General features: G+C 44.1%; 2 protein-coding genes across 6 annotated transcripts; one reads left to right on the forward strand and one right to left on the reverse strand.

The window, feature by feature from the left end:
• Nucleotides 1-11762: 11762 nt before the first annotated feature.
• On the reverse strand, nucleotides 11763-15162 carry PTRHD1 (peptidyl-tRNA hydrolase domain containing 1). Its single transcript, XM_037066822.1, has 2 exons — nucleotides 14887-15162; nucleotides 11763-12109 (listed from the first exon to the last, which is right to left on the reverse strand). The coding sequence occupies exons 1-2, from the start codon at nucleotides 15136-15138 to the stop codon at nucleotides 11939-11941; spliced, it is 423 nt and encodes a 140-aa protein (XP_036922717.1). The 5' UTR covers nucleotides 15139-15162; the 3' UTR covers nucleotides 11763-11938.
• CENPO (centromere protein O) lies at nucleotides 14880-27898 on the forward strand. Of its 5 annotated transcripts, none has more exons than XM_037066818.1 (8): nucleotides 14880-14952; nucleotides 15567-15672; nucleotides 17143-17303; nucleotides 23428-23533; nucleotides 24178-24437; nucleotides 25379-25550; nucleotides 26283-26446; nucleotides 27677-27898. In XM_037066818.1, the coding sequence occupies exons 2-7, from the start codon at nucleotides 15627-15629 to the stop codon at nucleotides 26417-26419; spliced, it is 882 nt and encodes a 293-aa protein (XP_036922713.1). In that variant the 5' UTR covers nucleotides 14880-14952; nucleotides 15567-15626; the 3' UTR covers nucleotides 26420-26446; nucleotides 27677-27898. The 5 variants fall into 5 exon arrangements, with proteins under 5 accessions (XP_036922713.1, XP_036922711.1, XP_036922716.1 ...); XM_037066816.1 differs by lacking the exon at nucleotides 14880-14952 and adding an exon at nucleotides 15093-15183; XM_037066819.1 differs by lacking the exon at nucleotides 14880-14952 and adding an exon at nucleotides 15200-15281.
• Nucleotides 27899-27900: the final 2 nt, after the last annotated feature.

Consider the following 27900-nt stretch of genomic DNA (forward strand, 5'->3'; position numbering starts at 1 on the left):
GGGAAAAAGCAGCCTGTTCTTTCTGCTTTTATTGTATTAACAGCTAAGGTAGCTAAAGTTATTTAAAATAAAGTTAAATTTATGATCCAAGTAGCTTATTTCTCCCTTTAAATCTCACTGTAAATATATTTGATTTCTTGTAGAAATTTATTTCCGTCTGTTTAATTTTATGGCTTTATTATTATACTCTTGATTTTTCTATACTTGTGTGTGAAATATAACTGATTGAATTGCAGTTACATTTGGCTAGTAATATTTCATTATTTTAATAACTGTGACACCATGTATGGATTTCCTTTGGGTTCACATGAAAATGCCAGCGGCCAGAAAGAGCTGTCCAGATGAGCCAGAGCACGCTGCCCTGGAGCGTCCCCCGGGCCATCTCACTTGAGAGCAGTGTGAGCAGCTCTCCCCGGAGGTACACAGGCTATTTCTACAGAGAAATACTAGTGCTGAAAGAAAATCCTTTTACTTTTTTTTAGATTGACTTTGGGAATTTGAATTTTCATCAGTGCAAATGTAAATTTATCCTGCTGTGAGGCTGGTTGGTACCATATTCTCCCTTTGTGTCTTGTCACTCTGCCACATCTTGTCTCCTCCTGGCCTGAGTCAAGGACCCAGTGAACTGACTCTCTAGTTCTAGAAGTTCTACTGCAAGGCCAGGAAAGCTTGAGAAAGGTATTGTGGAAGAAGCAAAGGTAGACCCCATCACCCGCCTTTACCTGCACTCCTGGGCCTGTGAACGATGACAACACCTGACATTGCGCACCAGCTACCTCTGCTTCCACAGCAGAGCAAAGGCCATAAGAACTAACGGTGGACAAGGAGCTTGGACTCAGACATCAAGGAAGAAGCCATTTTCCCAGGTCCTCCTTTCTGCATCTCACCACCCCTGGTTACAAACAGCTCCACTGAACCGCATCTATTCAGAGAGTACACCGAATCGGAGATTGGTGGAAGGGCTCACATGGGTAGCAACTATGAAAGAGGAATAGGACACTCAGTTACAAACATTAACTCTTTTAGTTTTTCAGAAAATGCATCCCTGATTTCATTCATTCCCAGCTTGAAAGCCCAGCCATATATTGCTCTAGTCCCTACCAAACTGCTCTAGGATGTCATTCCTGTTCTGTTTGCGACAGTTAGACGTGCAGACTTCAGGAAGTTCACCTTTAACTTCAGCATTCCAGATGAAGTTTCCTGACTCAGTGCTTTTGCATAAGGACCTAGAAAAAAAAGTGGTAAGGAGAATTGGAGATGCTAACATCCTCCCCCATCCCAACTGCACCTTAAAGTATGCATGTCACCTTCAAGGTTTTATAATTGCACTGTTTGTTTTATGTATGTACAGATTAAAATTATTGCTACATTTGAGGAAAATAAAATTGCTTGCTTCTATGTAATTCCTGTCATTCCACAGGAAATGCACTTTTCCAGCTATTGAATAGAATTTGTTTAACAACCTCATGGGTTGCCTTTTCATTCACAGGGAAGAAATGAAACCTACATCCTGCAGAAATTGCCAAAGCCCAAAGTGACTTCACAGGTAATTAAAGGGTAATAAAAGAAAGACTCTCTGAGGCTGAAGACCCTCGAAGTCACCCTAATATGAACCAGCTCAGTGAAATTTGAGCGGGTCGAAATGAGGTCATGATTGTGGGCCTTGAGGAAACTCTGACTTTGACCATTTGTGTGCTGATTACATAGTCTGATCCGGCTGTTTGTTGCCCAGGAGATCCAAGCCAGGCAGCACTTCGGGGTCATGAGATACCCTATCTCTCGAAATGATTGGTTTTTATATACTAATGTTTATTATTATGCAGATGTTGAGTCTGACTTGAGGAGGCTCCTTCAGTCTGACAGTGCATTTTGTATTAGGCCCTATTTCTCATTTTTGTGTTTTTAAGGCAGCTTAAATCCACTAATACCTGGCTGAGTAGGGCCGGGGTGAGGAGGGTAAGCAAGTGTGATACTTAGTAGAAGACAGAGAAGGGTGTATATCCCACATACATTCCTACACATAAATACACACAGATTTGATAGCTGTTGACTGAAGTCATATTTATGGGCAACAAAACCTTTTTCTCCAAAAGCTGGGATAGGTAAAAATGATAATTCTCCTAGATGAACCTAACCATCGATTTAAATTTATCCCCAAGTAGGTGTGGGAAGGCTGTATAGAAACAATTGAGGAAAAATGAGGTTGATATAAGGAAATTTCATCTTCTTTTTAAAAAATATGTTTTATTATGCTGTTACAATCCCATTCCCCCTTCATTTCCCTCCACCCTGCACACCCCCTCCCACCCACATTCCCCGCCTTTAGTTCATGTCCATGTGTCCTCAGTTCTGTACCTTCTCCATTTCCCACACTGTTCTTGCCCTCCCCCTATTTTCTCCCCACCTTCTATGCTACTTATTCTCTGTACCTTTCCCCCCTCTCCCCTCTTCCCCCCTCTCCTCCTCCCACTCCCCTGTTGCTAACCCTCTATGTGATCTCCATTTCTGTGATTCTGTTCCTGTTCTAGTTGTTTGCTTGGTTCGCTTTTTTGTTTGTTTTTCCTATTTTTTTTCAAAGATTTTATTTATTTATCTTTAGAGGGGACGGGAAGGAGAGAGGGAGAGAAATACAAATGTATGGTTGCCTCTTGTGAGTCCCCTGCTGGGAACTGGCCTGCAACCCAGGCATGTGCCCTGACTAGGAATCGAACCTCCATCATGTGGTTCGCAGGCCCGTGCTCAATCCACTGAGCTACGCCAGCCAGGGCCTGGTTTGCTTTTGTTTTAGGCGTAGTTGTTAATAACAGTGAGTTTGCTGTCTTTTCACTGTTCATATTTTTTATCTTCTTTTTCTTAGATAAGTCCCTTTAACATTTCATATAATAAGGGCTTGGTGATAATGAACTCCTTTAACTTGACCTTATCTGAGAAGCACTTTATTTGTCCTTCCATTCTAAATGAAAACTTTGCTGGATAGAGCAGTCTTGGATGTAGATCCTTGCCTTTCATGACTTAGAATACTTCTTTCCAGCCCCTTCCTGCCTGTAAGGTCTCTTTTGAGAAATCAGCTGACACTCTGATGGGAACTCCTTTGTAGGTGACTGTCTTCTTATCTCTTGCTGCTTCTAGAAATCTCTCCTTCATTTTAATTTTGGGTAATGTAATTATGATGTGCCTTGGTGTGTTCCTCCTTAGGTCCAACTTCTTTGGGACTCTCTGAGCTTCCTGGATTTCCTGGAAGTCTATTTCCTTTGCCAGACTGGGGAAGTTCTCCTTTATTATTTGTTCATATAAGTTTTCCACTTGTTGCTCTTCCTCTTCCCCTTCTGGTGCCCCTATAATTCAGATGTTAGAACGTTTAAAGATGTCCTGGAGGTTCCTAAGTTTCTCCTCATTTTCTTGAATTCTTTTTTTTTAAAGATTTTTATTTATTTGTCTTTAGAGGGGAAGGGAAGGAGAGAGGGAGAGAAATACAAATGTATGGTTGCCTCTCATGAGTCCCCTGCTGGCAACTGGCCTGCAACCCAGGCATGTGCCCTGACTGGGAATCGAACCGCGATCGTGTGGTTCGCAGGCCCGCACTCAACCACTGAGCTACACCAGCCAGGGCTATTTTCTTGAATTCTTGTTTCTTCATTCTTTTCTGTTTGGTTGTTTCTTTCTTCCAGTCCACTCCATTGATTTGAGTCCCAGTTTTCTTTTCATCACTGTTGGTTCCCAGTGCATTTTCTTTCTTTTCACTTAGTGTAGCCTTCATTTTTTCATCTAATTTGCAACAAAATCAACCAATTCTGTGAGCATCTGATCACCAGTGCTTTGAACTGTGCATCTAATAGGTTGGCTACCTCTTGGTCGCTTAAAAGTATTGGCTCTAGGGCTTTGATCTATTCTTGCATTTGAGCCATTTGAGGTGGTGGTGGGGGTCTGGTCATGCCTGTTACAGGGGAAGAGTGAGGGGAAGAGCTTTAGGTGTTCACCAGGGCAGGGCAACCCAGTCACTGGGTTGTGATGCTGTATGTGGGGGCAGGGTCAAAGAGGGAACAATGGCCCTTGCTCCACTCTCTCTCAGATTTCAGTCCCCTCTGTTGCTTCCCACAAGCAGACTGGGTCCTTCCGGTGCTGGTTCTGCCTTGCTCACCTCACTGGGTTTGCTCGTTGTCTCCCTGCATCCCGGGTCTGCCAACCGCCCCTTTTTCCTGCCACAACCCCTCTCCACCAGCCAACTCCACTCCTCTTACCGGTCAGGGTGAATGGTTGTCGGACTTTCATACAGTTCAATTTTCTATCTCTTGGTTGTTTTTTTGTTTCTAAATTTTTGTTGTTTTTAATTTTTGTTGTGAGAGGAGGCATAATGTCTCCACCTACGCCTCCATCTTGGCCGGAAGTCCAAATTTCATCTTCTTTATGGTTTTGTCAAGATAGGTTTCATACTTAGAAACTGTCTTCTGGGTCCTGAGATAGAAAAAAAAGGACAGTTGTCTGCTTGCACAGGAAGTTGTGCTGATTTCCTTGTTGGCTAGCTGATCTTCCCAGAAGAGAAGCTCCACTGGAATAAAGTGAGTCATTCAGAGCCAGCTTGAGCCTTGACCACTCCCACATCTCTGAAAAAGATCTTGATGGGTTAATGAAGTCCAGTAATTCTTTCAACTGGAGAAAACTGCCAAAGGCAGCATTCCTTTATCTAGAACCTTGTCTGCCAGTGCTAACTTAGTTGTGTTTTGGTTTGGTTTTTTTATTCATTTATTTTTAGAGGGGAAGGGGGCGCAAAGGAGAGGGAGAGAGATACCAGTGTGAAAGAGAAATATCAACTGGTTGCCTCTCGACCGGAGACCAACCAGAGACCAACCCAGGCAAGTTCCTTCACTGGGAATTGAACCAGCGACCTTTAACTTTGCAGGACGATGCCCAACCAACTGAGCCACACTGGTCAGGGATAGTTTATTTTTTATTGCACAGGAGCTCTTAACAAGATTAAAGAAACACAAAGCTCTGGCCTCATCCACTCATTTAATACATTGAGTTGTTTTTAGCCAAACTAGGAGGGGTATGGAAGGGTCCAGACAGACAGGGACCGTTCCCTCCCAGAGCTCACATGCACATGGAGGGGACTCACATAGTTATAATCAGAATCGGGTTTGGTGGTGTAAAGGAGAGTTAGAAGTTGCTTTGTGAGACCATGTCTGGAGCGTCAAGGAGGGTTCCCTAGAGGAAGAAATGGCACTTGAAGTGAGGTTTTCGGGGCGATGAGGAAGTAGCCAGTGAAGAGCAGTCAGAGGAACAGCACGTGCAAAGGCCAGGAGACAGGAAGGGGCCCCAGAGAGCTGGGTTTTTAAATTGTTAAGCAATGTTCTTAGGTTCTCATAAACATTTTATCAAAATTATATTAGCTGGTAGACTGGAAAGTAATTCACATCGGCCTTGGGCCCCAGCAGGAACGTGAACTAGGCTTTGGGATCCTCACTTGGAAATTGCTCCAGCCACTAGCTGAGGTCTCTTCTGTGACCAGCTCCATCCAGCCAGAAATACAGCCTTGTGTATATTTTACACAGTCTACTGTTGTTGACAACAATATTAAAAATGGTCAGAGAAAGTAAATTAGTACTGTAACAATTTGTAAGGTGCTTTTAGGTACATTATCTCATGTAATCCTCTGCAGTCCTTTGAGAAAGTTCTTGTAAAAAGGGAAATTAAAAGCTTATGACACTAACACTTTCAATCAGTGGATTGGGACTTGAAACCAAGCCTTCTAATTCCAAATGCTGAGTTCATTATCCTAGACTATAATGATGAAGGACTAATTCGGAGTCTGCAGGCATTAATCTCATTGTGTGACCTTAGGCAGTTTCTTAGATGAAATAACTTTTAAAAACGGGCTTTGCAAAGAGGAATGGGCACTCAAGGGCCGAGGAAAGAGGACCCGGCCCCGCTCTGGAGGCAGGCAGAGCCTGCGCGTTGGAGGCCTAAATGGAGGTGAGTTTAGGCATAAAGGCGACAAGGTGTCCCCGCTACAATTTTGGGAGAGGCATTCTGTCCCTTCCTATCTAAACAGGAAATTAAAAAGGGGCACCATGAAGCTGCATTGCCATCCCTTGGCTTAAAAGAATGTTGGAAAATGTGGGTTCCTTGTGGGGCAGGTCTAAAGTGACCCACAGGATCCTTTTTGTAAGGCAGGAAATTTGGTTTCTTGGATGAGATCATAAAAGCACTCACTTTTCTCTGGCTCTTGATTCCAGACAGAGTTTTTCTCCCTGGATTTGGACTCTGGCCTAATCACTTGTGCTTCTCTTCGAACTTTGTGCAAGGAACAGAACCCAGCAACGCCCACAGGTATATACTGTGGCAAACCTGAGACATGGGCTTGGAAAAAAAATGCCAAAAAGGAATATTCCATCAGGTTTTCCTCACACTCTGATGCCCAGAGGTCCTATGGTACAGAATAATACAAAACCTTAGACCAGGGTTTTGGTGTTCATTCCATCTTCGTGGTGAGCTGTTGCAGTGTGGACACTGTGATGGGCAGTGTGGGAAGTTCAGATGCTTGACTGGAGCTGCTTCCTTTCTAATTAGTGGAGGACCTCCATCAGTTAAGGAACACTTTCTTTCTACTCTGCCAGGCAATATGCTAGGCTAATATTCCTGTGCTAATAACTTCTTAGTTTGTACAGCACTTTCACATGCAATATGTCATTTGATCTTCAAAATCCTGTGAAGCAATTAGAGTAGGTCTTAGCCTTGCTTTACAGATGGTGAAATTGAAGCTCAGATTTTCGGCCAGGTGGCCAGGCAGTGCTACAGCCCAGAGTCAGTCTCTGGGCCTTGGGGTGAAACCTGCCATTGTTTCCCCTACACAATACAGCTATTAGAGATCAAAGCACCATAAGACCACTTAAAAAAAACATTTTATTTATTTTTAGAGAGCAGGGAAGGGAAGGAGAGAGAAACATCAAGGTGTGATTGTCTCTCATGCTCCCCCAACTGGGGACCTGGCCCATAACCCAGGCACGTGCCCTGACTGGGAATCAAACCGGTGACCCTTTGGTTTGCAGGCCTGTGCGCAATCCTCTGAGCTACACCAGCCAGGGCTCATTTTTAACTCAGATGAAAATTGATGAGTTAAAAATGGTTCTCTAGAACTCAAGTTCCTTAGAAGTTTGGCAGGGTTTCCATTTTGAAAGTAAACCAAACACTAACTTTGGATTTGTTAACGTACTGATATTTTCCCCACATTTTAAATTTACGTGAGGGTAATAATTCTGAAAAGAATCCCCATACTCTCCCTTCTTTCTTTCCCCTTGAACTCAGTACCATGTACGTTTATGTGCATCCTAAGTCTACTCTTGTAGCCAAGATCTCTTTTAAAATCCACTCTTGAATTTCAAACTGGCGAAAATTACCACAAGGATGGATCCCCACTCCCAGCACTTGAAATTTAAGTCCCAAAGCCAATAACTAACTTCCCCACAAGTAAGTTCCTGTGTCCCTTATCTAAATTAATTACATCATCATTCTGTTCATGATCATTTTCGGCAGCCTCCTCCCACTCATCTCACCAAACTGCAAAAAGTTATCCTTTGTAGCATCTCATAGCTGCCTTTTCTTTTCTAACCCTATTAATCACAGACCAAATTCAGGACTTAATTATCTTTTTGGATGATTCAATGACCACCTTCGTGCCTCTTACATTCAAGCTTTAACAGTCATCAGAGAAATCTTTCTAAACACAACCTCCACATTCTATTAGTGACTGCTTCTTGCCTGTAGTTGACCTGAAATCGCTCTACCTTTTAAGCACCATAACCTTCCATACTCTCTAAACAAATGGTCTTAATTTTTGAATTTATTATCTACTGTCTCATTTCCATGTCCACATTCATTTTCATTCCTTAGCCTGTGATGTTCCTTCTTTTTTCTGGCTCTCCTTTCAAGACTTCAATTTACATGCCCTTTTGAAGAAGTCTTTACTTGTCTCCATACTTAGATTAGTCCCCTCCTCTGTGCCAAACTTGACCTCAGAGGACAGCTGAAACTTGTGAGGCAGTGGTAGCCAGGAGCATTGGCTCTCAGCCACTTTTCCACACTGACACCTTCCCATCAATAACAGTGGTTCGCTGTTGCCAAGATTCTCAACCAGGAAGCACAGAATACACCCCAAGGATGGCATCTCAGAACCGTGGGGAGGATGTATGTTGAACGGCACTCAAATGTGCTCTTAACAAGCACCTTGAGGGGAGCCCTCTGCATTGTCAGCCCCATGAGAAACAATGACCTAGACACTGCTTCTCAGTTTTACAAGTTCAGAAACTCAATTTTGTCAGTTCATCCAGTGATAATTGGGCCCTAGGGTATTGAGTCATACAACTCACAGTCACAGGAGAATGATTTATAATCCAGAGTGTCAATTAAGGAATATAAAATGGAAGACAGCTTCCCAGTGCTTCAGCAACCGGCCTCCAGTATTTAGGTACCTGAAAGCACATAGGTAACTCACGGTGAGAGGTTAAGAGAAAACTAGATAGACAAAAAACCTGGTTTTCAATTGTGGTCCTGCCACCGACTTTGATCTTGGGCAAGTCAAAGGCTTTCTGAATTTAAACTTGAGACAAGACTGCCTGCAACATAAAATTGTCAGGCTTGACTAGCATGTCTGGACACACTTCGTTAATTACACATTTCTATATATTAGAAACTTATAAAGCATAGTAGATTCTTGTCAAGGATTTATCATCTATTCTAGGGCTTGCAGCACAATTTTTGCTGTTGAAGAATACATCCTTTTTTGTTTTGTTAACTTGGTGTGCAACGCCAGATGTAGTGTATGTAGTTGGTGCCAGATTCTCGCTCGCCATCCTGACTCCTTTCTGTAAGCACATGATACACTATTAGAATGTGTTGATTCTAACTCACACATATTTATTGTTCACCTTTTCGGTTGGCTGCCTCCTGGGACCAGGCTGCTTCTAGATTCATACCAGTGTTCGATTCAGTGGATAATGTGTACCATATTTCTAACAAGTACCCAAGTAATGCTGTTGGAGGGACCACACTTTGAAAATCACTGATATACTTTAAATGATAATGGTCTTAAGTGGCATAAGAAAATCTGCAACTTCCCCGCTACTGTCCTGCTCTAACGCTGGGTTAGAACGAGGGCCTCTCCTCTCCCCATTTTAAGTTTTGTGCTCAGATCTCTACTTTAGGGATTTGCCTGAGCAGTTAATTCCAGTTGTGTAGACTTACATCTCTCTCTCTCTCTCTCTCTGGCGTTATCATGTCTCACTGCAGAATTCAGAGGTTTTTTAAAAATTATTTTAAGATGCGTGTCACTTGGATACATGTTCCTAATTGAATGGGAACAGCAAGAGTGCTCGAAGATTTTTGGATTGTATCACTCCTTACCAGAAAATGAATCGGGCAACTGCCCGACTTGGCCAAAAGCTCTTTGAAGTTAGCTCTTTGAGGGCTCTATCTTAAAATATATTTTTATGCTTAGGTTCTAGCACCAAGTGCCCAGACACTGTCCTAAGGGATTTGTACCAACAACACATTCAGCCCACCTCGCACCCCTGTAAGTCCCTGTTTTACACATGACAGTACTGGAGCTCAGGGAAGTTGAGTGCCTTGCCCGAGTCCACACAGCTTGAGCGTACGAGAGTCAATATCTGGACTTGGGTCATGTGACACCAACTAGTCTGAACCCTTAACCACTGTGCTATGTAATACAGTGAACAGTAAGTTTGTTCAGTGTTATAGGAGACTGTATGCTTCCTACCTCATGGAATAAAATTAAGTCAACAGGTATATCAACTCCAACTTCCTTCCTCTTTGAATTTATAAACTTAAGAGATATCCATACCTACCTACCTACCTCTGCTTCCTTTCCTCCAGTCTCAAAAAACGAAGTTTTCTCTCTTTTTCCCTATTTAAGACTGGGCCTTCCCTATCCCCTCAATCCTACCTCTTCCACATTTTTCCAGACTTTTTTTATCAGTTATTCTATCTACTAACTTCAATCTCTTCTTACCCTTCTTTTCACCCATCAACTTGCTCGGGTATCTAAGAAAATTCCCTATATGGGACTCAGCGTCCACCGTTGCATCCCCCATTCAATCATTCAATCGTTATCCCCTCCTTCCACTGAAGCTTGAAAGAAGACTCCCCACCCCTTACCTCTTTTCCAGTTATTGTCTCAAGAGCCTCCAGTCTCATTCCCCCCCTCAGGTGCTGTTTAAACTGCGTGCACCAAGTTAACCAATGCGTTCCCAATTGCTAAATGTTTTCAATTCCTATTTACTGAAATTCTGTGCTGCACTCGATCGCTCTAAATGTTTTCAATTCCTGTTTACTGAAATTCTGTGCTGCACTTGATCGCTCTCTCCTCCTTGAAACTGTTCACTTGCCTTCCTGGGGGCGCTGGTTCTGCCCTCAGCACTTTTAATTCTCTCTATCCACTCTCCTAGTTTCACGTGACCATCTCTTATGAAGGAAAATCATCGTATGTAGTATCTCGGTGGTCTTGGTATCTAGGGGATGTGGGGAGGAAGGTAAACCCATTATTCCCATGTACATTTCTGTTATTTTTATTTGTCTTCTCACTAGATTCTTAGCTACCTGAGAGTAAAAACTTTCATCTTTATATCCTCAGTTCCTGGGACAGCCTGCCACAGCAGACATGCAGCCTATCTGTTGAACAAACTGCTTCACAGATATCTAGGCGATTTCAGTCGATGTCTCCAAATGTTTACAGAACTATTTTAAATGCTACAGTGTTACAGACATTCAGAGAAGGTAACGATCCTTTTGGCTGATAAGACTTGTGAAGGTATAGCGCGCTCTAGCCAGAAACAGTTTCAGTCCAGAGGCAGGGTAGGGTGGGGAGAGTACAAACATTCGACTCCCAGACCAGAGACTGGAGGGCAGCAGCCGGGGTCTCTGTTGACACGAGTTTGGATAAGGGAATAGAGTATTTGTCTAAAAAGGTAGGTAGGAAAATGAATGTGGAGGGCCTGAAGGTTACGCTAAGGAGTTCTGATTTCACTCCATGGGCAAATGGGAGCCTAAACCAAACAAGGTGTGCAGTGATCCTACATGAACCGCATGGCAGAACGTTTACTGGGTTGTACCCAGGACACGCTAGAGGTGAGCGGGCCAGTGGGGCACTCTGATGAGCAAAGAGAGAGCCTGACACAGGGTGGCAGCACCTGCAACTACAAGAAAATAGATTCAGTACTCAACAAATTTCATCAACTCGAAGAAATATGAGTATTTTAACATATCTGAAATGAAAATACATCTTAATTGTGTATCTTTAATTGGCAGTATTTCTTAACACATAAAACAATGGTGAATCTCAGAGTTGATGTCCTAGATTCAACAATAACTGGATATGAATAAGAAATAAGTTCAAAGGCAAAGTTTTAAACCTGGATTATTGGAAGAACTCTATTCCTAACAAAAATGGAAAGGCATTTCCTTGACCCCTGTATAGGAGCCTAACCAAATGTTCTATTTGAGCGATGACCGTAAACAATATTGCTGCTCACCTGCTTTCCCTGTCTGGCTCAGTTGCCAAAAGGTGGTGGGTTCGATTCCCAGTCAGGGCACATGGCTCAGTTGGGGATTCAGTCCCTGGACGGGGCACAAACCCACTGATGTTTCTCTTTCATATGAGTGTTTGTTTCTCTCCCTCTCCCCTCTCCCTCCCTTCTCCTACCTTTAAAATCAATAGGCATGTCCTCAGGTGAGGATTAAAAACAAAGAGGAAGTACTTATTAGTGACAACTTTAATGTGAACATGTGTTTGACCCTCAAGAAACTGTCATAACTTAACAGAAGAGTGAGTTGCCACTGAAAGGAGTATGTGATGCTTAGGGGTGGATGGCACACAGTTTCTGGACCCAGCTGACACCAAATGTATCAAAGCAAGTCTCAATGACATCAGTCATTTGAACAATCGGAACGTCTTCAAATACTGGTTCACTTCCTCCTTCGGGTAGGGACGGAGGGCGAGGCAAGTGGTGATATTCTCTGGCTGCTCCAGCCACAGCACGTGCTCAATGTTCTTCTGTTGCAGGGTCTCAGACAGCTTCTTTAGGGTGGTCTCGTCTGGGGCCTCCAAGAAGCAGAACACAGAACACAGAACACAGACTGAACAGCCCATTTAGGAAATGTCAACTCAATGAACAAAAAGTGTGGGGGAAGGGGCCTTCCTCTTAACTGGAAGTGGAGGAGCAGCTCTCCCAGAGGAGCCCTAGAGCACGTCTCCAAAAGCAACAGCCTCATTGCCCCACGTTCTGTTCTCTCCCTGCAGGACCTTATGTGAGCTGCCTAGCGGCTGGGGAGGGGCTGGGGGCAGAGGGGAAGAAGGGGAGATGCTTAATATTCCTGTTTATAAAATGGAGGTATTTCTCTTCTTTCTTGAGATGCTGTATGCATTATCAGTAATTTGCATTATCCATTTCCTAGTTCTCTTACGGCTGGTGCCCAAATAGCTATCCTAATATTTCAGCCAGCTCTGACTTTAAGAGTTGACTCCAACTAGAAGGATTTCTAAAATCACTCAGCCTCCACCTCCCTCTTACCCTCCCACCCTCCTCCACCCAAACCTAAGATATTCCTGGAATAGTTCCCACTAGTTAACTCAGGGGAAGGCAAACTATTCTCTAACAAACTTTGGAAATTTTGTCCTCACCACCCTTATCACCCATGCTGAAGCCCATTACAGTCAGTATTAAAACTATCATTCAAAAAGTAAAGCAGTATGTCATGTTGCATAAGGTATCTTTTTCCCTGTGAAGGCATAAGTCGCTATGATAACTCCAGGTTTGTTTTTTTCAAATTAGAGGATGTGGGGGTTGAGCAGTAACGCTATTGAATCCTTCAGGGAGAGCCGGTCTCCGGGAGAATTTAGTCTCCCCTCTCTGCCAACTCCCCCTTCTTCAGCACCGCACCAGGCAGCACCATAGCTCGAGTCCAAACCCTTGCCCTACCACTCACTGATTGTGGGGTCTTTTTCAAGTTATTGACTTAGCTGGGCCTTTGTTGCCCCTTGCTAAAACAGAGGTGATAATGCTTCCTGGTAATAATGTGGATTCAATGAAACTAGGCTCAGATTTGTGCCTGGCACACAGTAATCTTGGCATATATTTTTTGATTTTTGTAGCTATAGAAGTACCTTAATTTAATTAATGGTGACTCCTAATTCCCTTTCTTAAGTCATGGCTAACAACTAGGAACCACCAGGTGTCTTTTAAACTCAGGGGATAACCTGTGGGCTTCATACATCTCATCTGAGGGAAAGAGTAAATTAAATATCTGCCGGATGGGGAGGGAGTGGGGGATGTCTGAACCAGGTGACTTCTTGAGGCCCTCTTCCTATAAAAAGAATCTAAATGAAAAGCTGTCTGCTTTTTTCTGCCTACTTATAGATTCTGAAGACATTACACTACAGGATCCTGTTTGATGTTTCACTACACCGCAGTAATTTTTGTCTTGCAAGATAATCTGCTTTTGCCACCTGGCCAATAAAGGGATTACTACCCCACCCCTCCACCCCAGGGCTTTGGTTTGCTTATTTATTAAAAGAAATACATTTTATCGCCCTGGCTGGTGTAGTGAATTGAGCACGGGCCTTCGAATCAAAGGATCGTGGTTTGATTCCCAATCAGGGCACATGCCTGGGTTGCGGGCCAGTTCCCATAAGGGGACACGAGGGGCAGCCATACACTGGTGTTTCTCTCCCTCTCTCCTTCCATTCCCCTCTAAAGGTAAATAAATAAAATCTTTAAAAAAAGAAATACATTTTATGAGGGAAAAAGCTTGAAAACCATTTTTTCTCATTATAAAATATGTGCTTAATACAAAAAATGAAAATAGAAGCACTGAGAAATAACCAAAATCCCACCACTCGCAGCTTAATACTCACATGTATTTCCTTAGTTTTTCTTTCAAAATTTGGATTACGATGTGACACTCCCTCATCATATCATGAGCACTTTTCCATTCAACTAACTATGCTCCAGAAGTGATTTACACTAGTTTCACAATCCCCTGTAAGGACATAAATTAACCAATCCCTAGTATTGTAAATTTAGTCATTTCCTTACACTAGTTTCACAATCCCCTGTAAGGACATAAATTAACCAATCCCTAGTATTGTAAATTTAGTCATTTCCGGTTTTCACCATTATAAAGTGCTCCTATGAATAGTCCTTGTACAATGCTCTTTGAATGCAGCCGGTTACCTTCTTAGCAACATTTCTAGAGCAGAAATTACGAAGGGTAAGGGTAAGATCTGTTTGGCCATCTGCAAAGTCGACCTTACGATTTTTTCACACTCCTGGTGTTTGTGACGCTACGTTCAATTTACTCGTTCACATTTGTTTTCAAATAATTTGGCATCGTGCCCAGATAAATGCTTCCGTTTGACTTCACTACCAACAAGGAATCCCGTGTCCTTATCCCAGATCGGTTTTGCGGGAATGGGGAGGAACAACACTCTCCGTGGGGCACTGAAAGGCCGGCCCAGTGCACAGGGAGAAGGCGGGTTTCGTTCCACCGGCCTCCTCCGGTATTTACCAAGAGGTATTTACTAAGAGGGATGCAGGTGAGACCAGAGGGGGCCGGGAAGCAGTAAAAACGAACCCGCTGTCCACTCTTCACAGGCACCCCTCAGCCAAGGGAAGGCTCTCACTGGGCAGTAGTTCAAGTGCCCCCAGAACCGCTTCCAAAACTTAGATGCTAAAGACTCCCCGCGGCCCAGCCAAAAAACAAAAAAGAAAGAAAGAAACACTTCCCCACTAACGCCACGAAGTTAGGCCAGATTTAAGACCCCACCCACTTCCGTTCCCGACATCCAGGGCGCCCCGCCCCCTAGATCCAAGGCCTCACCTCAAGGACCACCTTGCGCATGCGCTCCAGCTCCCGGAGATAAGCAATAGTGTGAGGGTGGTCGCGGTGAGCGTGCAAGGCCGCAGTGGCTGCGTGACAGGCCTGCGCTATCAGTGCGCCCGCTGGCCAGGAGAACGGAGCCTGCGATAGGTCCTTTCGTAACACCAAGTATTGTACCAAGATCTGCGGCTCTGCGCCAGATGCCGCCATCTTTCTACCCAGCACTAAGACCGGGCCTATTCCCCGGTGCATGCCGGGATCAGGGAGGAGCCCTGAGCTCTGCCATGTTTTTGTATGGTGGGTGCGCAAAGCATGCTGGGTCCGATTGGCTGGGGTTTGAACGCGAGAACCGCGGGAGCTCTAGTCCCTGTACTGGATGAGCCAGAGGAGAAGAGGTAAGGGAAAATCAGACTCAGCGAGGGTCGGGACGGTGACCAGGGTGGAAGGCTAAACAGCCTCTCACAGCTCCTTCTGTTTGGAAGGCAACTCGGCCGAACCGGTGGGGCCGTGCCTTGGGGAGCGCGCAGGGCCGGGGCCAGGGGGACGTGGACACCGCCGGGGAAAGGGCGGATCCGGTAAGGGGAGTCCTGGCAGCGCCACTTGGGGTGTTGAGTGAGTTATGTGCTCTACCGTCTGGGCTTGTCTAAATGTCACTTCCTTGCTATTTTTTCTTTTGCCAGCAAGGAAATCTAGGTGCCTGCGCAGCTTCCTAGGAAGGCTCTTAAGAATCTGAGGAGGAGATGGACTTAGCGAATACTTTAAGTCAAGAGGGCGAGTCCAAAGGAGGTATTCAAATAGTTGTCTTTACCAGCCCTTTACTACTGCTGCTCAAAGGTGCCAGGTCGAAAGAGCCCTTTTCTCCTCTAACTGTTGTGCGATTTGTCCTTCTGGGGAGAAGGGAACTAATACCAGCCTAGCCGCATTGCGCCTCACAGGTGTTGCAGGTTTTACAAACTGAAGGCAAAACCCTTCACCTGCAAAAAGTTAGGACTCACTTTATTGCGGTGGTCTGGAACGAACCGGTACTACCTGGAGACGTGCCTGTATTGAAGAGTTACTTAAAGGGCCAGTGAACCAAGAGCATTAGGGAAAAGTTACTTCACATATTTCTAGGCTCCCGCCCCTTTTAAAAGTGATAACTTGCGTGCATAATATGCTCAGTGTTTCTGTTCAGAGCTACAGGTGTCTTTCTCTCTTCCCGGGGTTTTCTGGGGGCCTTTTGCCCGACTCCCTTGAGAGTGCCAGGCCATGGCTTTGGCAGTTGGTTAGGTATGGGTTTGAGTGCTGGCTCTGCCAATATACACACTGTGGCCTTGGGCAAGCTACTTTACCTTTCTCTGCTTCAGTTTTTTTCACCTGGAAAAGGGAGGGGAGTACAGCATTGTGGTGGTGGCTGTGGGAATTAGATAAGCCACATTTTCCCTGCTTCTCAATTAAAGCGTTGAACACACACCTTATGTATAGGAAATGGTCAATAAATGCTTTAATTCTTCACATGCTATGCAAGTGAATCATGTAGCACAAGTGCGTTAATATATAGGGAGTGCTCAGCAAATGCTTTATTAAGAGTTGATTAGCCTTATGAAAATATGACCCTTACTGTACCGACATCCCTCGGGGATGCTTGCCAATTCAGTTTCAGACCACCACAATAAAGCGAGTTGTAATTTTTTCCCCCAGTTGTAATTTTTTGCCTTCAGTTTGCTTAAAACACAAAAAAACAGAAATGCAACATCTGTGAGACACAGTAGAATGAGATGCACCTATATTGGGCCTTAGTCAGTCTGTAGGAAATGGAAATTCACCTCCGAGGTTCTGTCCAGCGGTGAGCGTGTTTCCCCTCTAACACCCAGTAATGGTTGTGGACACTTCCCTTTAGTTTGTGTCCTCATAGTCCTGTATTAGTATTTTTTCAGAGCTTCAAAGAATTATGTATTAGCGCTTCAGGAAAACATGCATAAAAACCAATTCTACATTTTAAAAAAGTTTCTGAGAGAGTCGGTGAATTTGGTGAGTGTGTGTTTCCTCTGAGTTATTATCACAGGTAGCTGAGATTAGCTCTATGCAGGTAATGCTGTGTTTGATGTCCTGGTTAGGGACCACTTGTACCTCTCAGTCAGTCGGCTAAGAGGTTGCTGGTCTTTGATTTCTCTTGTCAGCTCTTCAGGTTTTATAAATTAGGGCCCTGAAATGCTTTTTGTGGCCAGAGTTAGAAATCCTTGATTTCTTGACAGATTCTCTTTTTACTTTCTTCAGGTGTTCTAGCTCACTTGGAAAGACTAGAAACTAGATCCCGTAAAAAATTTGAAGAGCCACAGGGCGCACAGACAGTGGAGACCGCTCTGGGGAGCAAGATCCACAGGCTGAGAAGCCTTCGAGATAAGCTGAGGGCTGAAGTGAAACGACATCGGGCCCGAGTGAGTAGAAGGCTGGTTGCTGGCAGGCTTCCCTGGGGTGTAAAGCTTGTGATCTGGGAATTTGCTGCTTTGCTTGATGGGTTTTACCTGTGATCCTACTGGATAGATTTCAGTCCTTGATCCCTCATCAAACCTCTAGAGTCTCAGCTAACATCAGTATCAGCGAACAGTTGTCAGGCATTCCTGATGGGGATGTTCTTCATAATAAATAGTCCCTTCATCTGCCTCAGGACAGAAACCTGTTACCTTGATTTGAGCCTGACTTGAGCCATTGGTACATTTTTTAAAAAATTTTTATTGATTGATTTTAGAAACAGATATTGATTGGTTGTCCCACTTATGTTTTCATTTGTTGATGCTTGTATGTGCCCTGACTGGGGAGCGAACCTACAACCTTGGCACGTTGGGAGGATCTCTAATCAACTGAGCTACCCGGTCAGGGTGAGCCATTGGTACTTTGTCATTAATGTCATTTTTCTGTTACCCAGACTTGAAACCTCACAGTAAACTTTGAGGTCTGAGTTTCCTGTCTCGCTCAGGTTGAGCCAGCAAGAACTGTCAGGTTTTCCTGCAGGTCTCTGTGCTTCCTCCCCCACTGTGTTGCACTAGCTTAAGTATTATCCACATCTCGAGTATCAGTGGTAGTGAGGCGAAAGCCTAGGACGTCACCGCCCTGAATATTTACCAGGTGGTTTGGATGCCAGTCTGCTAGTTGGTTCTCCTCTAGTACGTGTGCCTTCCCAGTAAATCCTGCACAGCCAAGAAAATGCTTTCATCAGCCACTGCAGCATTTCCTTGCTCAAAAGCCTTCAGGTAACTATTCCCTGCCTGTGGGGTATGGGCAGCCTTGGTTCCCCACCCCCACCGCTGCCCCGCCTCTCTTTCATTCCCCACTTTACTCCCCTTTCCCTCCCCCTCCTTCCCTTCACCCTTTTGTTAAAGTAAAATACATGCAAATCTATATGAAGTGCAGAACCTCCTACAAAGCTCACGCACGTGCACCACACAGACGGCAGTAGGGAATGCTCTTGGTGCCTAGGGGCCGCCCTCTTGCACCTGCTAGTCGTTCCCCTCAAGTAGCCAGTCTTCTGATTTCTGTTGTCATACCTTGGTTTTACTTGCTTTCGGACTTTGTGTAAACGTTGAAAGTGTAAAACTCTGGCCTCTTTGGCTGAATGTTATGTCTGACGTTTCATCCACGTTGTTGATGCAGAGGTCTTTCTTGCTTGCTTGCTGCATAGTGGTACTATTTTATGAATATTCCACAGTTTGTTTACCTGTCGGACTGTTGGTGACATTTGGGTTATTGGGGCTGTTTCGCTTTGGCGCCATTAAGAATAATGCTGCTCTGGACAGTCGTGTTCCTGTGTTTTGGTGTAAAAATATGCTTTTCTACCAGGTGAATTTGGTAGAATTGCTGGGTCACAGGTATGCGGATTGGCTTTAGTAAATAATGCCGAACAGTTTTTGAACGTGATTGCACCAATTTTATGTTCCCAGCAACGGTGTGTAAGAGTTCCGTTGTTTTATTACATCTCTTTCTATACCTGATACCGTCGGTTTAGAAAATCTAACATTCCGGCCGGAGTGTAATAGCATCTCATTGTGGATTAATTTGCATTTGCCTGCTAAGGGGTGATGTTAAGTACCCATTTCAGACACTGCAGAGTCCTGTGTTACAAAGCGTGCTTTTCAAGGCTTTTGCAAACATTTCATTGGGTTGTCCATCTCTTATTAAATTATAGAATTCTTCATATACTTTGGATAAGAGTTTTTTTTGTTGTTGGGTGTATGCATTATAAATCTCACACATTGTGGCTTGCCTTTTCACTCTCTGGTGGTGTCTTGTGAAAACAAAGTCTTCATTTTTATGAGGTTTGATTTAGGAATTGAATTTTCTGCTTACTGTTCTTGTTTCCTTTAATGGATTTTTGCCTAACTTAAGATCATGAAGATACTTAGTGTTATTTCCTAAAAGCTTTCCTGAACAATACTCCACCTGGAGTAGCTTTCATGTATGGAGTGCGGTGGAGGGTTTTGTGTCTGTTGGGCATTATCTGTGCTCCCAGCCAGGTGGTACACGTGTCAGGTACACCAAGGGCATTTGTCGTGAAGTTTAAGCGTTTCATGTCCTCGCTGACTCACTCATCTGCAGTCATACACCACTTAAAACAGGACATGTTCTGAGAAATGCATCATTAGGTGATTTCATTGTGGCAGCATCGCTGAGGACACCCACACAAACCTAGGTGGTACAGCCCACCACACACCTGGGCTCTGTGGTGCAACTTCCTGCTCCTGGGCCGCGAACCTGTGCAGCATGTCACTGTACTGAGTACTGTAGGCAGTTGGAACCCAGTGGTATTGGTGTATTTAAATGTGTCTAAACATAGAAAAGATACAGTAAAAATATAGTATAAAAGATTAAAAGTGGTGTACCTGTATACAGTACTTAACCGTGAATGGAGCCTGCGGGCCTGGAAGTTGTTCTGGGTGAGTCCGTGGTGAGTGAGTGAAAGCCAAGAACGTTACTGTATTCTACTGTAGACTTCTTAAGCACTACACTCAGCCTACACTAAATTTATAAAACAACATGAGATTAAATCAAACACAAGAGAAAGTGGTGCAGTCAAGAGACGTAGTATGTGATGTATCCATCCAATGGAATATGACTTGGCAATAGAAAGAATGAAGTAATGATACATGTTCTAACATGGTTAGCCTTGAAAACAGTAAGTGCAAGAAGCCAGTCACAAAGGACCTCATGTCGTGTGATTCTTTTTACATGAAATGCCCAGTCTAAGCAAATCTGTAGAAGTAGAATGCAGATTGGTGGTTACATAGGGCTGAGGTTTGGGGGAATGACAGTTAAGGGGTGTGGGATTCTTTTCAGATAATGAAACTTCAAAAATTTGATAGTGGTGATGGATACACAACTCTGGATATACTAAAAGTTACTGAGTTGTATACTTTAAAATGGTAAATTATATGGAATGTGAATCATATATCTCAAAGTTGTAAAAAAGTGTTTTAAAAAGAGGTAATGGCGAACTCGGGATGTGTGGCGTTGCTGTCGACGCTAAAAGCTACTATTGTACAGCAGATTTTTTATAAGTAGAAACTGTACTTTCTAAAATAACAGAAATTGTAGATAGATAGTGAACAAACCAGTAGCCATCCTTTGTCCTCATCACGGATTACATACGTGCGTAATTTTATGTGCTGTACTTTTATGTGATGGAAACAGCTTTGTTGGTACCAGCCTCCCCATAAACACGGGAGTGGCGTGCTGCGCTCTGACATTATGACAGCTGTGACGTCACTAGGCAGTAGGAAGTCCTTGGCTCCATTCTGATCTTCCGAGGCCATCGTCATGCATGTTGGTGGTCACTGACTGGGACATCACCGTGTGGTGCACGACTGCTTGTTTCGTCGGTTACGGGGATGCATGTGTCAGCTCTCTCGGTGTGGCGGGCTTGTGCGTGGTTTCCCTTTGGTTGTGTTTGTGCTGTACTTTAGGTGTGAACATATTTAGGGTTATTATGTCTTCTGGGCTGAGTAAACCTTTTACAATTATGAAATGTTCCTTTTTATTTTAGTTAAACTGAGTCGAAGCCAACTCTCTCAAATATTAATACAACTACGACAGCCCTTTTTGTTTGGAGTTTGCATGGTTAAACTTTTTTCTGTCCACTTAAGGTGTACTTTCTCTAGTAAGTAGCATACAGTTAGGTATTTTAAGTCCAGTCTGACAGTCTGTCTCTTAGTTGGAGTATTTAGTCTGTGCACTTTTAATGCGATCACCGGTACATTCATATCTCAGTCTGCCCAGTTACTGTCGTGTCTTACTCTGTTTCTCTTTTCTCCTGTCTTGTCATCTTTTGGATTGATCTTTTTATTTCTTTATTATTCTACTCCCCCATTAGCTTATTAAATATATATTCTTGCATTATTCTTGCAGTGGTTATCCTAGAGAGAACATGAAGTTTTTTCTTACTTGAGTGTACTTCCAATTATTCCAATATTATCCAGAAAGTACTTTTACAACTTTCTGGACAATACAGAGCCTTCTAACACGTTGACTTTTCTCTCAAACACACACACCTTTCACGCCAGCATTGTCGTATGTTTAATTCTACAGCTGCTGAAACTCTCGGAAACATCTGTGTTTGTCAGGCACTGGTTATATACATAGTTACCCTTTTCAGTGCTTTTTATTACATCCCGCATTTCCAGATTTCCATCTAGGATTACCTTCCCTCAGTGTAAGTAGCTTCTCTGGGTACTTCTTTTATTGTAAGCCTGCTGGCAATGAACTCTGTTTTTGTTTGTTTGAAAACACCCTTATTTTCTGTCCTTATGTTTTTCAGCTTTTGAAGAACATTTTTGCTAGGTAATAGTTACAGATTGAAAGTGATTTTCTTTCATACTTTAGATACAGCATTCTGTTGTTTTCTACCTCTGTAGCTTGTCAGGTATGTTATTGTTTGGATGTGTGTCTTTTCTCCTCTGTTTTTAAGCTTTGGTCTGTTTTTGGATTTTAGTAATTTTATATCACAATGGGGCTAGGAGTGGTTTTCTCTTCAGCCTACTTAGTGTTTGTAGAGCTTCTTAAATTAATTGCTTCATGTTTTTCATTTACTTTGGATAACTTGGCCAATATGCTTTCAAATAATGCATTTTCGTCATTCTTTTCCTCTGTGTCTGGGCTCTTCGTACGGAGTTGTTCGCGTGTAGGGGAGGGACGGGTGGGCAGTTTCTGTGACCTGTGCCTTCACTACTTTCTGTCTCTGGGATTTAATCTGGATATGAAAACATATCAATATGTAATTTCTATTTTAGTTAGTACTATATTTTTTGGTTCTAGGGCTTCCATCTGACTCATTTTTATAGATTCTTCGGTGTAGATTCTATGACTTTTGGTATCATTTAATGTATTTTCATCTGCCTGATAACTCAGAGGGTTGAATCCCCTTAGATCTATTTCTTTTGTCTTTTTCCTTGGTTTTCAGTTATCTGTTTTTCTTTCTTTATGTACCTGGTAAAAAATTTTTTTGATTCAATGATAAGTATTGTATATTTAAAAAAAATAGGGATTCTGAGGGAATCTCTTCCTCCAGAGGGAACTTCGGGTGTTTTCTGACAGGAAGTAGTATACGGGGAAATAGCCTTAATTCAGGTGAGGCGGTCTCGTTTTGGCTCACACTTGCTCCAGGCATGCTGTCCTTTCCTTTAGGGCCCTCAGCTGAAAGTTTGGCTGTGTCCTAGAGACAGGTCTGTCCAGGCTCCCCTTCCTTGGCAGGCTCTGACCTCCAAAGGTTTTCATGCTACAATCTCTGTTTAGCTTTTTAACTCTCAACTGTGTTTGTTTCGTTTCTCAGTACACAGTAACACACGTGCAGTTTAGGAATTGGCAACTGCCTGGAGGGTACATTGCCTGCAAAAGGCTGGGTGCCCTTTTCTGTGGGATCTTGGCCCCTGGAACAACTGCTTTGGTGACCTTGGTCTCCAGTTTTGTCTCGGTTGGACTTCTACAGAGTTGAGCCTGCAGCTTTCTATTTGGCCCATAGGCTCTGTGATACAAATCAGATGCTCGAAGGGAGAAAGCTGCAGGGAAAACCCAGCCAAGCACAGAGCATTTATCTGGCTGTTTCAGGGGTTCTCTAATGCCTTCAGACCATTCTGTTTGCTTGCTGGTGTGTTTGCTCATTGGCAGGTATAGTTCTCAGGCAGAGTTAGTCTGAGACCACCCGCTGGGCCATGGCTCCAAGTGCACATCTTCAAGGCAGTATTTCTCCTCCTGGCGCAGCCTCACCCAAACCAGCTTTCTAGCCTTGCCCTTCACAGCAGCTTCGCTCGCCCTGCGCTCATCCTAGACTTGGTTCACACCCCTTTTTCCACCTCTCACAACACTCAGGTCAGCACAATTTCTGCTTCTGATTCCTAGCACCATGACCCGCGAGGTCCCTCCCACACTGGGGCTTCGCAGCAGTTGTGGGCCGCTGCAGCCCTTCCACATCCCTTCCGTGATGCTCTGCATCCCGCTTACCCAGGGTGTGGGCACGGGCGGAGATGGCGCGTCTCGCCCCTTTGGGCCCAGCTTGACTTCCTGCCTGTCTTGCAGGTGGAAGGCAGTGTAGAACCTGACCAGACACTGCAGGTCAGCGAGCAAGTTTTGGAAAGAAAACGGGAAGACATCAAAGCCATTCTGCAAGCATATCGTTTTACAGGTATACCTTTTCCCTGACCTGTTTCGGTCTGGGTCTCCGGTCTCTCCTGAGTTAGTTTGGTAGATGTGTTACTAGTCCTGAACTTACTTCTTGACCATTGGTTTTGCCCCTGCAGTGTCCATGCTGTTTGTAGGTGTCTTTACCTACAGTGTTGGCCTCTTCATGCAACAGATTGATGGGTAGCTGGTTTAGACTATTCCTTTCGCTATTCAGCATGTGCCGGGTCCCGGACTACAGCTTTCTTTACTCCTGGCTGGCTTTATGCCACTGGTCAAATAGTTTGAACACCTCAATTCTCTGTTTCACCATTAAATGGGGATTTATGCTCCCCATTTTCTGTGCTACCAGAGGATTGTGGGAAGAACTGGGGTCTACCATGAATTATTTGACAATCAGAAAAAAAGTAGGCAAGTTGAAAATTTCAGAATCTTTTCCCCAATAATTTGATATTTAGAAATTTTTTTCCCACCATTCCATGGCTTTAACAACTCAAACTCAAAGTGAGCTAGTGTTGAAAGACTGATACTCATTTGTTCTAGTGCATTCTTGATGTACTAGGCAGTTCTGGAGCACCTGGGACGTGCCAATGGCAGAAGCGCTGATGTTGTCCGGCGTGCTGAGGGCTGTCATCTTGTCTGTCTCAGGGCTCAGTGGGAAACTGACGAGCCGGGGCGTCTGTGTTTGCATCCAAACTGCTTTTGAGGGGAACCTGCTGGATTCCTACTTTGTGGACCTTGTCATCCAGAAACCACTTCGGATACATCACCATTCAATCCCAGTCTTCATCCCCCTGGAGGAGATATCTGCAAAATACTTACAGACTAATATTCAGCACTTCCTGTTCAGTCTCTGTGAACACCTGAATGCTTACTCGGGGAGGAAGTACCAGGCAGATCAACTTCAGGTATCTGTCCGGGGTCTTATGTAGCATTTGATGACCCTAGGATGGGCTTAAAAGGAAACCAGGAGGTGGGGAGAGGTCGTTTTCTTTTGTATTTTATGTCTCATAACTGAATCAGAAGTCTGACTGTTATCCTTCTAATACTTGTTTATTATTTGTGTACAAGCTGTTTTTCCACTCTTTTCTTCTCCTGTTGAAACTGTGGGTGATACTGATGCAAGAATACTGGTTATTAAGGGATTATTCACTCCCCAGTGGTGGACCTCAGGATTTTATATTTGACCCCTTCTTCCCATCACAAAGTGATAGAGTATAGTTGCTGTACTTCTCATTTGGGATTGATAGAAAGCCTATAGTGTACCAAGTGCCTTGCTAAACCTAGGGTATAGATGCAGAGAAGAATGATCTGAAATATCGCAGAGGAATACTATGCATCTTTGCCTGAATTCTGCCCTACCTTCTTAGGGTTGCAGTTGAGGTAGTGTTGAGGATGGGTGGAGGGGAGATGGGAATGAATGCAGTGGGCAATAATTGACTCTTACAAGCTTAGAGTGTCCCCCACCAGGCATTTGCAATGACATCATAGCTCCTGGTTGTCATTTAGATAAATTGATATGTGTATGCAGACACAAAGCAACTCAGCCATGTATATGAAGTCATCGAGATTCTTGGCAGAAATAATATCTGCCCTGCATCCCCAAACCCTGGCCGTTTACTTACTTCATGCTTCCCACAGGCCTTGATAGGCTGCGGCTCTTAGTTATCTTACAGATCTCTATCACTAGTCCTCTTTTGGGGCCTTTCTCTGTTCTTTCTCTGGAATTTAATTAACAATTAACAGGACCCTATTTTTGGTGGCCAGTGTTTGAAGTGTCACGGCCACTCCCTGCCTTTGGAGCCATAATTGTCTGCCCATGTCTGTTTTGACCCCCCATCTCCATTAGAGTGACTTCGCAGCCTTTCTGGCAGGACCCTTGCAGAGAAACTCACTGTGCAATCTGCTGTCATTCACTTACAAAACGGAGCCGAGGGGCCAGGCCTTCCCGTTCTGTGCTCGGCTGCTCTACAAGGACCTCACAGTAACCCTCCCGACTGATGTCACCGTTACTTATCAAGGTAAGGGGAAGGATGCCACAGTGGAGAAGCTAATGTAATGGGCTCTGGGTTACTCGGGTTGAGTGAAACAGGGTAAAATAGGTAGAAAACATCAGCTGTGCCTCTTGGGATACTTTCTTCTTTTTACGTATGTTAAACACAAAAGTACAAAGAGTAAAATATCATTTTCTTTGTTTCTACCAGTTTTCCCTCTTCTCTGTAAATAGTAAACAATCATCACAGTTTTCCCTCTTTTGGTCCTTCCAGCTCAGCCGGTGTTCTTTCAGCTCATAATTTGTTTTCATTGGCGACCACTCTTGAAGAGACAGCTAATGAGGCTGAGTCACGGGGTCGCCGCGGTGAAGAGCCAGGGGGCTCATTGCACTTCAAAGCCAAATGGATGTGGCAAGTCGGTGTACACTGAGTGCTCTAGAGATTCCTCTCAGTGGAGATTTTTCTGTGACCTGTTTCAGTGAAGTTTACCATAGTAATGTGACATGGGTAATCATGAAAAACAGGATAAAATGTTGTTAGGAGGCAGGAATTTTGAAGCTGCTACAGGTTTTATACCATAGCTTTTGATTTCTCTGGGCCGTCTGTTCTAAATTCCAGGTCTCAAAATTACACTGGTCCAGTAAGGGCCAGCCTCTCAGCTCCAAACCAAAAAAAAGTTACCTGGGTCCAGAATATCAGTGATCTAGGTTCTGACTTTCCCAACTGCACTAGGTGAGATTGATGGTCTTTCTTTTTTAGGGATGGACTCATTATCCCCCTCGTGGGAGGAACAGCGAGCCAGCCATGAACACCTACTCTGTACTAAGCCTCTACATCAAGTGTTCGCTTTGTTTGCAAGAAGAGAAGAAAGGTTGGATTTAAGTCTGGTCTACTAGGTGGTTTTCATTGAGAACACATCAAAGGTGAGTAAACAACCACCGTACACCGTCCCAGGCAGGATTTCGGGACTGAAAATTGTCGAAGGGCTGACTCCCTGCCTGGGGACATCCTTGCAATGAACACAGACACCCCCCTCATCAGGACGATGAAGGGGCAAGTCTGAAGTCACAGACATTGGCACTTGACAGTTCTCCCTGCTGGTCGCTTGCTAAATGCTCAGGATCATCTGTTCTTGGAGATGGTGACTTGACCACGTTTTAGCTGAAAATCAGACTGGGTTGTAGGGCAGTAGAAGGCATTTGTGAGAGGGCTATGTACCATTCAACTAAAAAGTACTTCTGCCTTTTATAAAAGCTTAATTCCACCTTTTTCTATGTGAGACATTTGAAAATAAAGTTCTTAGCATGCCTTGTTCATATGAAATGAGTAGTTAAGAAGGGAGGTGTGTTTGCAGCAGTATATTCTAGACCTTGCCTTTGAAGATTTTGTTTCCTAAAACATCTCAGTAGAGAGCTGGCAGTTTTAAGTCAGCTATAAAAAAGCATGGTCAGAAGTCTGCTCCTAACTCAGTCGTTGCATGGGGAAGCAGACCTTCCCTCCTTGGTCTCTTGCAGCCGTAGGCCAATGATCTGCTGGCACTTTCCTCAGCTGAAGGGAGCATGTGCGGGCCCAGTCCAGGCCTATCTAGCTGGGCAGGTCATGCCATTTCAGTTCCTGTCCCCCTTTCACCAGTCACAAGTAGGAGTCGTGACTGCCCAAGACACAGAGCTGTATTCAGGCCTCACTCTTTAAAATGGCCACTTTCTACACCTGGTGACCAGGAAGTAACCTTGGAAGTGTGGGAGCTCCAGCTAACTCTGGGGGGAGCGCAGGGGAATGGTAAAGCCAGCTAGAACCACCATTTAGAAGAAAGCAGCTGAAGAATGAACAAGAGGTCCTGGTTCAGGCCCTGTGTCTTCCTGGCATGTGGCAAGGACCAGTGGTGAGTCAGCAAGGCACTTCTCAGAGGAGGGGGATTAACAGGGTTTCCACAATGACCACATTCAAGTTGAAGAAAGCTTTTAATAAAAGTCTTGGTTTTTTTATCAACACCTGTAAATTCTCTTTTAAAGCGGTAGCAAAGGCAAATGCAGCAAGAGCTCAAAAGACAAGGCAGTATTGGAAAGTGTTTTAACAGAAAGTTACAAATATAAATGTAGATCTGTTGATATGTTTTTCTCTCAAATAAATTCCCTTTCCCTCCCTCCCACCAAGTAAAAGGAAGTATTGCACTTTCTGCTCTTGTGACTAAGGTGACAGGGGTTCCAGAAGGACCTTTCAAGATTGTTAGGATACAGGCCCTGTCACCTCGCTCGGACCATCTGGAGACAAGTTGTCGCCAGTGCAGCAGTCCAGCCTCCCAAGCCCTCATCTTAAGCTGAGCCTCCCCATCGGTGCTCCCAGCAGCAAAGGCAAGTTGATCCACTCTGGTACTTGG

The sequence above is a fragment of the Sturnira hondurensis genome, unplaced genomic scaffold, assembly GCF_014824575.4.
Source record: "Sturnira hondurensis isolate 20B ecotype Veracruz unplaced genomic scaffold, ASM1482457v3 Scaffold0016663, whole genome shotgun sequence".
Taxonomy (NCBI): Eukaryota; Metazoa; Chordata; class Mammalia; order Chiroptera; family Phyllostomidae; genus Sturnira; species Sturnira hondurensis.

What these genes read in the sequence shown, in the direction of transcription:
- PTRHD1 (XM_037066822.1), bottom strand. Translation starts at nt 15,138, where the DNA reads ATGCACCGGGGAATAGGCCCGGTCTTAGTGCTGGGTAGAAAGATGGCG. An exon ending in TGCGCAAGGTGGTCCTTGAG is followed by an intron (nt 12,110 to 14,886) that starts GTGAGGCCTTGG and finishes TGCTTCTTGGAG; the next exon opens with GCCCCAGACGAGACCACCCT.
- CENPO (XM_037066818.1), top strand. Translation starts at nt 15,627, where the DNA reads ATGGACTTAGCGAATACTTTAAGTCAAGAGGGCGAGTCCAAAGGAG. An exon ending in TGAAACGACATCGGGCCCGA is followed by an intron (nt 17,304 to 23,427) that starts GTGAGTAGAAGG and finishes CCTGTCTTGCAG; the next exon opens with GTGGAAGGCAGTGTAGAACC. An exon ending in GCAAGCATATCGTTTTACAG is followed by an intron (nt 23,534 to 24,177) that starts GTATACCTTTTC and finishes TGTCTGTCTCAG; the next exon opens with GGCTCAGTGGGAAACTGACG.